General features: G+C 28.4%; 1 protein-coding gene across 1 annotated transcript; it reads left to right on the top strand.

Moving 5' to 3' along the window:
• Positions 1–10,744: 10,744 nt before the first annotated feature.
• LOC121366350 lies at positions 10,745–11,185 on the top strand. The gene has a single exon (XM_041490832.1). The coding sequence runs from the start codon at positions 10,745–10,747 to the stop codon at positions 11,183–11,185; it is 441 nt and encodes a 146-aa protein (XP_041346766.1).
• Positions 11,186–12,681: the final 1,496 nt, after the last annotated feature.

Below are 12,681 nucleotides of genomic sequence, written 5' to 3'. Positions count from 1 at the left end.
CATTGCATTAAAATATTAAAAGTAACAATAGATATCTACAATAGATGTTTTACTTATTAAAAGATGTTCTCAGTGTCTTAACTTATACTCATGCAAATTAAATTTTTTCAATGACTCCTTTTCTCAAACCCTCTATACTTTGTTCTCTGGTAGCATCAGGGTGGTTTCAACCACAATTTAAACATTTTTCATGTTTTGTGAGTTAGTCCTCTTGTAGATATAATTTTGAATATTTATCCAACTTCTTAACATCCAACTTCAGTATGATTCCTATTGTGATACTACTACCACTAATGTGAATATGTTCAACATAATTCCTAATGGTTAGTTTCTCATCTAATAAATCATTTCTTTTTTCACCAAATGTTCCTGATGCACACATTGATATTTGTGACTTAGGCCAGGTAGAAATATAGAAATATTGTAGCCACAAATATATGGACATTCATAAGTGACATAAAATTAATATATGGCCATTGATTTATTATAATATATAAATGTTTAATTAGTTAATTATTTGAAGCAGTACAAAAATTTTAATAGGGTCTAGTTACACAATGATGTTAAACTATAAGTTTATTCAATTTTCTTTTAATGTGTCAGTCCATTCTTCAGCTATGTTAATGGCTGCTTCTTTCGGTGGACCACGTGGATCAATTAAAGTCTGTAAAAACAACTCACAGTGTTCACTAATCTCTGATAATGCGTATGACATCCCCATGCCTAATTGGAATTCTGAATAATTTCTTGAAAACTCTGGAGTTTCATTGACTGATTCTGATATCAAACATGAGAATACATTGTCTGCTGCTATTTTCTTCAAAGATTTCGTAAGCACTTTACTCAGAAGAGAGTACCACCGAGTAAGAACATTCTTTATGATTCCTTTAATGTCTTCAAGTCTATCACCAGTAGTAATTATAAGCTAGAGTAGAATCCAAGCAATCATTTTTCTCTCTTTTCTGCTTTGACTCTTCTTTTGATTGTTTTCTTGAATAAACTCCATTATAATAGTAGATAGCTAATGAACAAAAATTTTGGAATGGTAGTAAATGAATTATATTATCACTAATGATCAACCTGACAAGATATCTTCCATTGTTATTCTGCTGTTCTGATGCACTAGGGTGAGCTTTGTGACTCATCTGACGTGTCACTGCTAATCCTGCAAGATGGACTGTGTTAAAAAGAATCAGCACCTTTAAATTGTGAACTTAAGATGATATTCAGTGTATGAAAATGTTTTAGATATGAATGATGAGAATTGTGACTACTTTTCTTACGTTTTAGAGGTTTTTGCCTTAGAAAAAGTTAATGTATACTGCAATTTTCAATTCAATTCCCAAAAATTGGAACGCAGTAATGGAGTACCTTTGCTGTCTCTGGTCTGATATGCATATACATCTACAAACCTGTTGGAGGCTCAGGATATCCAGTAGTTCCAAAACATTTAATGCAGTGTGCTCAGCTGAACAAAGATAAAATTGATGTTGTAGTACATTGGAAATAATAGTATAATTTCCTACATGAGATGGTTGTGTACCGAGGCATAATCATCCACCTTGAGGAATTTCATGATGATACTTTGAATATCAAACTCAATGTCATTTGTATGCTTAAGTCTAATCAATTTTCTGACCTTCTTTAGCAACAAGGATAACGTTGTTTATATACTGAAGTGATATAAGTGGGCACAATCAATTTATACATGGTATATATTATAACCTGTTGAAGTGCATTGAGGACACTTAACAACTGTGAACATAATTTGCCATTTGTATTCTAAATCATCAGTTTCTCATAATATACTTTACAATAATAAAGAATATCAGCCTTTTCAGTTGGTTTAGTGGAAGCTAAATTACACATTGGAAATGTGTTAAGATTATACAAAAACTTTTCTTACCATTTTGAGATCTACTAACAGTTGTATTCTTTTTGGTAATGGCTTTATGTTTCACTTCATCATCTTCTAAGTTTTCACTTTTAGTGTATAAAACCACAGACAAAACAAGATATATAGGATCACAATAAAAGCCATCATGATCATTATCAGCATTTTACTCACTTGTCTCTATTTTTTGTACTCCAAATCCATATCATCAATTTTTTCATCACTTTCCTTTACTTCCAATTCTGTAAACATGCAATTATGCATATATACACAGCAAATTATGTAACACTATACCTTGAGAAAGTTGATCATTTTCTTCACTAACATTAGTGTCTTCAGTTTGACTCCGAGTTTCATCATCATCTGATGTGCTACCTTCTTCACTGTCTTCATTATCTTCATTGCTTTCCAATTCTAACAGTAAATACCTAACAGACTAAATCCATACAAGAAATGGAGCCATATTGGTTTCCTGGAATAAATGACCTCCTGGAAGAACTTCAAACTGATAGGGAAGTGTTCCATTAATAAGTGGTGCTCTCACAAACTGAAGAGATTTACATTGTCCTAGTGTCTTTAGTGATACACAATGTTGTATATTGACAGTGAGTGGTCTTAGTAGAGGTTTTGAAACAGAAATAACATAAACAGCGCTGACAAGCTCACTGACTTTAGGGAATTTAAATTCACCTCCAGCAAGAGCAGTGATAGCCACTTCACATGTCTCCGATGGAGGTAGTATTCCTTCTGGGTGCAGATAAGGATAATCCATATTTCTCCCAGTTGAAAAATTGAGGCTGATTATTCCTCGAAGAAGAAAAAGTGTGCTTCCAGCTGGAATAACACCTTCAAGATTGCCTATAGTGAGCCACATAAAATCATATGATTGATTAAAAGAAAGTAATACATGTATATATATAAAATAATATTTTGTCTATTGTTATACTTCCATTTGATTCAGATAAAAAGTTAAATCTTTAACTTTGTTTTGTCTCATTCTATGTAGAAACATTATACAGATATAGCATACACAGAAATCCATATAGCAATAAGTACAATTATCAGGATCTATTACCTTTCAAACGTTGTTGTAACTTCTCAATTTGTTCGTCTTTCTCTCTTAGCTGTGAAATCAATGCATCATGCTCTGTATTTTGTTGATCAACAGACACTTCAGTAACTATGAAAAACACTTAGTAATAAGTACCTGTATAACAAAACTTACATTTACTAAATGAAAGAGATATAAAGCTTTGAAACTCAATCAGTTTGACTTCTTACCCAGTTGTAAAGTGAAAAAAGTAGTTGGATGTCTTCTGTAGTTTCTCTATTTCTAACATTGACTCCTTTCCAGAAGTTGAAACTTTACTTTCTATACTATTACTAGTCTTCTTGATTGTATGTTGTTCATCTTCAAGATCTTTAAAGAATTAGGTTAGGTAAGCAAGAGGACAGATAGGTCAAATAATACATTGACAGAAAATACTATACATCTAGCTCTAGTACTAGCTATTTGGAATATATCACTTGTAAATGAAATAGATTTAAATGTACATGTAATATTGACAAATGATTAACAAATTAATTCACAATTTTAGCTTATTCTCTTCAGACATACTTTAATATAAATAGTAAATTACAGGTGTTGTAGAAATATTTCAATTATTACAACACTTAGATTATAACTAACTACTTTCATAATGGACAGAAATTTTGATGGTCGTGTTAATACAATTGATATGATACGATTTATATGAGACAGTCAGTACTGACCTCTTAATCCCATTTTCTAGACAAGATGAGAACATATAAGATTAGAGTAAACATTATAACAATATATTATAAAATTGTCCGCCCCCAAAATATGAATACTTAATAAATACATATATATATTATATATACAATAACCACATTAGACTATGGTATAAGTGGTTTGTATCATTAAAGCTATATATGAAAAAATATCATAGAGTGCAATTTGTTTAGTCAAATGAAGACCAAACTGGAAATACGATGAGTTCAGTTTCTACACTTAACTAGTGAGTCTATAAGTTGTTATTCAAGCCATATCACTAGTAACAAACAAAGCACTTTCAACCATTGCCTAAATTATACTGTTTAGTATTGACTTTGTATCTTTTCTATGATGTTTCGTTACTTGATGTAAATTACCATTATTACACTAACTACAGTACATAATATATGTATAGTCGATATATTTGATGCATTGCTTTATCATAATATATTTAAATATATAACAAATAATTACTCTAATTATTATGATATTACCGTAAACATCAAAAGTGTATAGCATTTGTTTCAGAAACAAAATGGTTAAGCAAACTACGACAACATTATATTTCATTAATAAATAGTTACTTATTTAGTGACAATAAATCAAACTTACCACTATTATACATCAATATGTCAGGTAGTAACATTAAATATAAAGGTAAGAAAAAACAAAGTGTTAAACAAACTATGACATTACATATTTCATTAATTAATAGGTACTAATTATACTACAATAAATCAAAACTACCACATATTATTACTACATCCATATGTAGTAGTAACATCCAATATATAAAGGTAGAAGAAAGAAACAAAAGAATTAAACAAATTTATGACAATTACATATTTCATTAATTAATAAGTACTTATTATAACTAAATAAACAAACTTACCAACTATTATATAATACATCCATATGTCAGATAGTAAATCCAATTAAAAGGTAGAGAAGAAACAAAGAATTAAACAAATTATGACAATTACATATTTCATTAATTAATAGGTACTTATTATGCTACAATAAATCAAACTTACAGGCTATTATATAACATATCCATGTCAGGTAGTAACATCAAATATAAGAAGAAGAGAGAGAAACAAAAGGGTTATACAAACTATGACAATAACAATATTTCTTTAATTAATAGTTACTTATTATACTACAATAAATCAAACTTACTTTCTATTATATAACACATCCATATGTCAGGTAGTAACATCAAATATAAGAGTAGAGAAAGAAATAAAAGGGTTATACAAACTATGACAATAACAATATTTCTTTAATTAATAGCTACTTATTATATTACAATAAATCAAACTTACCCACTATTATATAACACATCCATATTTCAGGTAGTACATCAAATATAAGAGGAGAGAAATAAAAGGTTAAAAAACTATGACAATAGCCATATTTCTTTAACTAAAGTTACTTATTATACTACAATAAATCAAACTTACCAACTATTATATAACACATCCATATGTCAGGTAGTAACATCAAGTATAAGAGTAGAGAAAGAAATAAAGGGTTAAAAACTATGACAATAACCATACTTCATTAATTAATAGTTATTTATGACATTACAATTAATCAAACTTACCAACTATTATCCATATGTCAGGTAGTAACATCATATATAAAGGTAAAGAAAGAAACAAGTGTTAAACACACTATGACAATGACCATATTTCATTAATTAATAGTTACTTATTATGCTACAATAATTATACTTAAAGACTATACTAAGACATCCATATGTCAGTAGTAACATGAAATATAAACATAGAGAAAGTAACAAAAGGATTAAACAAATTATGACAATAACTATATTTCTTTAATTAATAGTTACTTATTGTACTACAATAAATCAAGCTTACCAACTATTATAATATTTATCCATATGTCAGGTAGAAAGATTAAATATAAGGTGGAAAAATAGAAAAAGTTAAATAAAACTATATCCATATTTCATTAATAATGGGTACTGATTATGCTACAATAAATCAAACTTACAGGCTATTATATAATACATCCATATGTTAGGTAGTAACATCAAATATAAGAGTAGAGAAAGAAATAAAAGGGTTATACAAACTATGACAATAACAATGTTCTTTAATTAATAGTTACTTATTATACTACAATAAACTTACCAACTATTATCCATATGTCAGGTAATAACATCATATATAAAGGTAAAGAAAGAAACAAGTGTTAAACAAATTTCATTAATTAATAGTTACTTATTATACTATAATAAATCAAACTCACCTGCTATTATATATATATCCATATGTCAGGTAGAAAGATTAAATATAAAGGTGGAAAAAGAGAAAAAAGAGTTAAATAAACTATTATAAGAAACATATTTCATTAATTAATAGTTACTTATTACACAATAAATCACACTTACTGACTACTATATAACATATCCATATGTCAGGTAGTAACATCAAATATAAAAGTGGATAAGGATACAAAGGTCAAATAAATAAAGGTCATATTTTATTAATTAATAGGTACTTATCATACTACAATAAATCATACTTACGTCCTATTAAATAATACATCCATATGTCAGGTAGTAACATCAAATATAAAGGTGGACATATAACCATATTTTATTAGTAAATAGTTATGTATTATACAATAATAAATCAACCTTACCTCCTATTTAAATACAATGTATGTCATGTAATGTCATCAAAAATAAACATGGAGATAGAAACAAAATGTTAAACAAACTATTGAAAATAACAATATTTCATTAATTAATAGTTACTTATTATACTATAATAAATCAAACTTACCAACTATTATATAATTATCCACATGCAAGGTAGTATCATTAAATATAAAGGTGAAAAAAGAGTTAAAAAAACTATGATAAGAAACATTTTTAATTATTTAATAGTTACTTATTATAATACAATAAATCACCTTACCCACTATTATATAATACATTTATATATAGGTAGTAACATTGAATATAAAGGTGGAAAAAGAAACAAAGAGTTAAACAAACTATGATAAGAATGTATTTCATAATTAACAGTTACTTATTATACTACAATAAATCATACTTACGTCCTATTAAATAATACATCCATATGTCAGTAGTACATCAAATATGAAAGTTGAAAAGTAACAAAAGGTCAAACAAACTATGACAATTACCATATTTCATTATTTAATAGGTACTCATTACTATTTACTATTACAATAAATCAAACTTACCTCCTATTAAGTAATATATCCATATATCAGGTAGTAACATCAAATATAAAGGTGGACATATAACCATATTTTATTAGTAAATAGTTATGTATTATACAACAATAAATCAACCTTACCTCCTATTTAAAATACATTGTATGTTAGGTAATGTCATCAAAAATAAACATGGAGATAGAAACGAAATGTTAAACAAACTATGATAATAACGTTTATTTCATTATTAATAGATTCTTATTATATACAATAAACAAACTTACTGGCTATTATATACAAATCCAGGTAGTAACATCAGATATAAAGGTGAGATAAGGAAACAAAGGGTTAAATAAACTATGACAATGACCATATTTCATTAATTAATAGTTTACTTATTATACTACAATAATCAAACTTACACGCTATATATGACAAATCCATATGTCAGGAGTAATATCAAATATAAAGATGGAAGAGGGAAACAAAGGGTTAAACAAGCTATAATAATAACCATTTTTCATTAATTAATAGTTTCTTGTTACACTACAATAAATCAAACTTACAAACTATTATATAATTACATCCATAGGTCAGATAGTATTATTTATATAAGGTAGAGAAAAAACAAAATGGTTAAACAAACTATGATAATGCAAATTTTTTATTGATTAATTGTACTTATTATACTACAATAAATGAAACTTACCTCCTATTATATAATACATCCATATGTCAGATAGTAACATCAAATACAAAGGTAGAAAAAGAAACAAAAGTGTTAAAAAACAATGGCAATAACCATATTTCATTAATTAATTGTTACTTGTTACAAATGAAATTCACCTCCTTTTAGTAATACAGCCATATGTAAGATAGTAACATCAAATACAAAGATAGAGAAAGAAAGAAAGTGTTAAACAAAATTATGACAATAGCTATATTTCATTAATTAATAGTTACTTATTATACTACAATAAATGAAACTTACCAACTATTATATAATACATTCATATGTAGATAGTAACATCCAATATAAAGGTAGAGAAAGAAACAAAAGAATTAAACAAATTTGACAATTACATATTTATTAATTAATAGGTACTTATTATGCTACAATAAATCAAACTTACAGGCTATTATATAAACACATCCATATGTCAGGTAGTAACATCAAATACAAAGGTAAAGAAAGAAACAAGTGTTAAAAAAACTATGACAATAACTATATTTCATTAATTAATAGTTACTTATTATACTAATGAATCAAACTACTGGCTGTATATAATACATCCATATGTCAGATAATAACATCAAATATAAACGTAGAGAAAGAAACAAAAGGGATAAACAAACTATGACAATAACCATATTTCATTAATTAATAGTTACTTATTATACTACAATAAATCAAACTTACACGCTATTATATGACAAATCCATATGTCAGGTAGTAATATCAAATATAAAATGGGAGAGGAAACAAAGGGTTTAAACAAGCTATAATAATAACCATTTTTCATTAATTAATAGTTTCTTGTTACACTACAATAAATCAAACTTACAAACTATTATATAATACATCATAGGTCAGATATATTATATTATATAAAGGTAGAGAAAAAAAACAAAATGGTTAAACAAACTACGATAATGCAATTTTTTATTGATTAATTGTTACTTATTATACTACAATAAATGAAACTTACCTCCTATTATATAATACATCCATATGTCAGATAGTAACATCAAATACAAAGGTAGAAAAAGAAACAAAAGTGTTAAACAAACAATGGCAATAACCATAATTCATTAATTAATTGTTACTTGTTACAAATGAAATTCACCTCCTTTTATGTAATACAGCCATATGTCAGATAGTAACATCAAATACAAAGATAGAGAAAGAAAGAAATGTTAAACAAATTATGACAATTACATATTTCATTAATTAATAGGTACTTATTTATGCTACAATAAATCAAACTTACAGGCTATTATATAACACATCCAAATGTCAGGTAGTAACATCAAATACAAAGGTAAAGAAGAAACAAGTGTTAAAAAAACTATGACAATAACTATATTTCATTAATTAATAGTTACTTATTATACTAATAAATCAAACTTACAGGCTGTTATATAACACATTCATATGTCAGATAATAACATCAAATATAAACGTAGAGAAAGAACAAAAGGGATAAACAACTATGACAATAACCATATTTCATTAATTAATAGTTACTTATTATACTACAATAAATCAAACTTACACGCTATTATATGACAAATCCATATGTCACGTAGTTACATCAAATAAAGGTAGAAAAGGAAAAAAGGTTAAAAAAATATGACATTAACTAATTAATTAATAGTTACTTTTATACTACAATAAATCAAACTTACCACTATTATATAATCATCCATATGTCAGATAGTAACATCATATATAAAGGTAAGAAAGAAACAAAAGGGTTAAACAAACTATGACAATAACATATTTCATTAATAATAGTTACTTATTATACTACAATAAATCAAACTTACCCGCTATTATATGACAATCCATATGTCAGGTAGTTTCATCAAATATAAAGGTGAAAAGAAAAAAAGGTTAAACAAACTCTGACATTATCTAATATTAATTAATTAATAAATACTTATTATACTACAATAAATCAACTTACCTCCTATTATATAATACATCCATATGTCAGATAATAGCATCATATATAAAGGTAGAGAAAGAAACAAAAGGTTTAAACAGACTATGACAATAACCATATTTCATTAATTAATAGTTACTTATTATACTAATTATACTACAACAGATCAAACGTACCTGCTATTATATGACAAATCCATATGTCAGATAGTTACATCAAATATAAATGTAGAAAGGAAAAAACATTAAACAAACTATGACATTACTATTATTAATTAATTAATAGATACTATTATACTATAATAAATCAAACATACCTCCTATTATATAATACATCCATTGTCAGATAGTAACATCATATATAAAGGTAGAGAAAGAAACAAAGGGTTAAACAAGCTATGGCCAAAACCATATTTTTATTAATTAATAGTTACTATTTACTGCAATAAATCAAATTTACCGCTATTATACAAGACATCTATATGTCAGGTAGTAACATCAAATATAAAGGTAGAGAAAGAAACAAAAGTGTTAAATAAACAATGACAATAACCATATTTCATTAATTAAACAGTTACTTATTATACTACAATAAATCAAACTTACCAACTATTATATAATACATTCATATGTCAGAACATAACATCAAATATAAAAGAGGTAAAAGAAACAAAAAGATTAAACAATTTTCACAATGTTTTTAGAAAAAGATTATTTGAGCTTTATGAACGTGATAAAAATATATTCTGAAAAAAGTACAGAACGTTTCGGCCAAAGGCCTTCATCAGCTGTATGAAACTAGGCAAAAAAGTCACGCTAGAATTAGCCAAACATCTTATTCCAAAGAATCCCCCACCACCGCAGATCTATGGCCTACCTAAAATACCAAAACGGAAGTTCCTCTCAGACCTATTGTGTTGTACTATTGGTCTGCCACATATAACTTAGCAAAGAATTAATAGGATTCTTTCCCCTCTTGTTGGAAAAACGGACAGTTATGTCAAAAATTCTTCCCATTTTGTTAGTTCCATCTCTCATCTTAATCTGGAAGAAAATGACTTACTCGTCAGTTTGATGTTAAGAGTTTGTTTACCAGGGTACCAATCATGATGTCCTCACCATCATCAAGGATAGATTAATATCAGATGAAGATCTAGGAAATAGAACCACCATGAATGACCCACTTCAGATCTGTCATCTAGTAGAACTATGCCTCAGATCAACCTTCTTCAGGTTTGGAGATAAACTCTATGAACAGACGGACGGCACAGCCATGGGTTCACCACTATCACCCACAGTAGCCAATATTTTTATGGAAGATTTTGAAATGACTGCTATCTCAACCTTTCATCTACAACCCAAAACTGTGGAGAGATACGTCGATGACACCTTCGTCATCTGGCCTACACAGCTTTCCTTACAGGATTTTCTGTCCCACATCAATAGCCTACATGATAGGATTGAGTTCACAATGGAGATGGAAGTTAACAACTCCATCACCTTCTTAGATGTACTCATCTCAAAGAATAACAAACAGGCTACTACAACAGTTTACGAAAACCCTCAAGGAGAGAGCTATCAAACGTATGCTCAGAGGATACCTCCCCCATGAGATAAATAGACTACATGGCGTCTTCAGAGCTACGGTTTTCCATCTAGAAGGATTTACTATGGCCTTAATCAATCTAAACCTAAGAAGAGTACAACAGTTGCTCCAATATCATCTGAAGAATCCTTGACAAAAGAAAAAAGAAGAGAACCCTTGTCCTTCCATATGTCAAAGGCCTAAGTGAAGGTATATCAGTCAAGCAACTCGTTCCCTCAACATCAAAACTGCATTTACCTCCAGAAATACACTTAGGAGATCCCTATCACATGTCAAGATCCCCACTCCACCAGAGGATAAAGTGGGAGTCATCTATGAGATCCCTTGCGAATGTGGTGCTGTATACATTGGAGAAACTGGCAGAACAATGAAAATAAGAAAAGCTGAACACAAGAGGCTGTTAAAAATGGTGATACCACCAATGCTTTGGCTCTCCACTTCATCAATACAGGACACAAGATTTTATGGGATGAGTGCAGAATACTTGAACAAGAGATCAGCTGGGGAAGAGAAAGACCAAAGAAGCAATATTCATAAAAACCACTAGCAACACCATCAAACCTAGATCCAGGCTTTGTCATCAATCCTACCTGGACATCTCTGCTCTACAACATACCAGTTCGAAATCAATAATCATTAGCCACGCCCACAACAATTAACTAGTTCGCGTCTTGTTTTGAGGAGCTCTATGGTCCAAGATGTTTGTTTCTCACCTTCCACAGGAACAAATTCTAGCGTCTCTTTTTAGCCTTTGGGGACAACCTTTCAACTCTTACCCAATTACTAACTGTAAAACAATCATGCATTGCTATAAAATAGCGTGACTTTTTTGGCCTAGGTTCATACAGCTGATGAAGGCCTTTGGCCGAAACGTTCTGTACTTTTTCAGAATATATTTTTATCACGTTCATAAAGCTCAAATAATCTTTTCTTAAAAACATGAATAACGTTGGTAAATAAACTCCCAACTTCAAATTAAGTGACAATAACCATATTATTTAGCTATTTTTACTTTTTTGTGTATGACAATAGATTCATTTATTTTCTGTTTAATGCATCTATATACCAGGTAGTAAGGTTAAATATTAAGAGAAAAAGTTGAAATAGACTATAACAAAATAAACATATGTGTATAGATGTATGTAGTCATTACTCATGCTTACAAGTGTCACTGATTTACAGTCCTAAAGGACATAGTACTTGAGATTATAAAAAGCTCATTAGTATATATGTAGATACTACGCAATTACTAGTGTCATAAGTAATATATATTAATCACTTCACTGCATTGTTAAAAGTTGCTCAAAGGCTTGTTTAAACAGTAATCAACTTTTTCCATTTTTTTGTTCATAATTATCCCTTTCAAATTCATTATTATAAACAAAGTTACTATTAACCTGTCCTATAATCAGAGTATGTAATATATTGTTGTAATGATAGAACATACACTGTAAGCTTTGGTACTATGTTAAAGTTGTTATGGCAATAAATGAGGATGCGGT

This window comes from Gigantopelta aegis, unplaced genomic scaffold (genome assembly GCF_016097555.1).
Source record: "Gigantopelta aegis isolate Gae_Host unplaced genomic scaffold, Gae_host_genome ctg5386_pilon_pilon, whole genome shotgun sequence".
NCBI lineage: Eukaryota > Metazoa > Mollusca > Gastropoda > Neomphalida > Peltospiridae > Gigantopelta > Gigantopelta aegis.
Note: the sequence above shows the minus strand (reverse complement) of the source record. Positions and strands in the feature narration are given on the sequence as shown.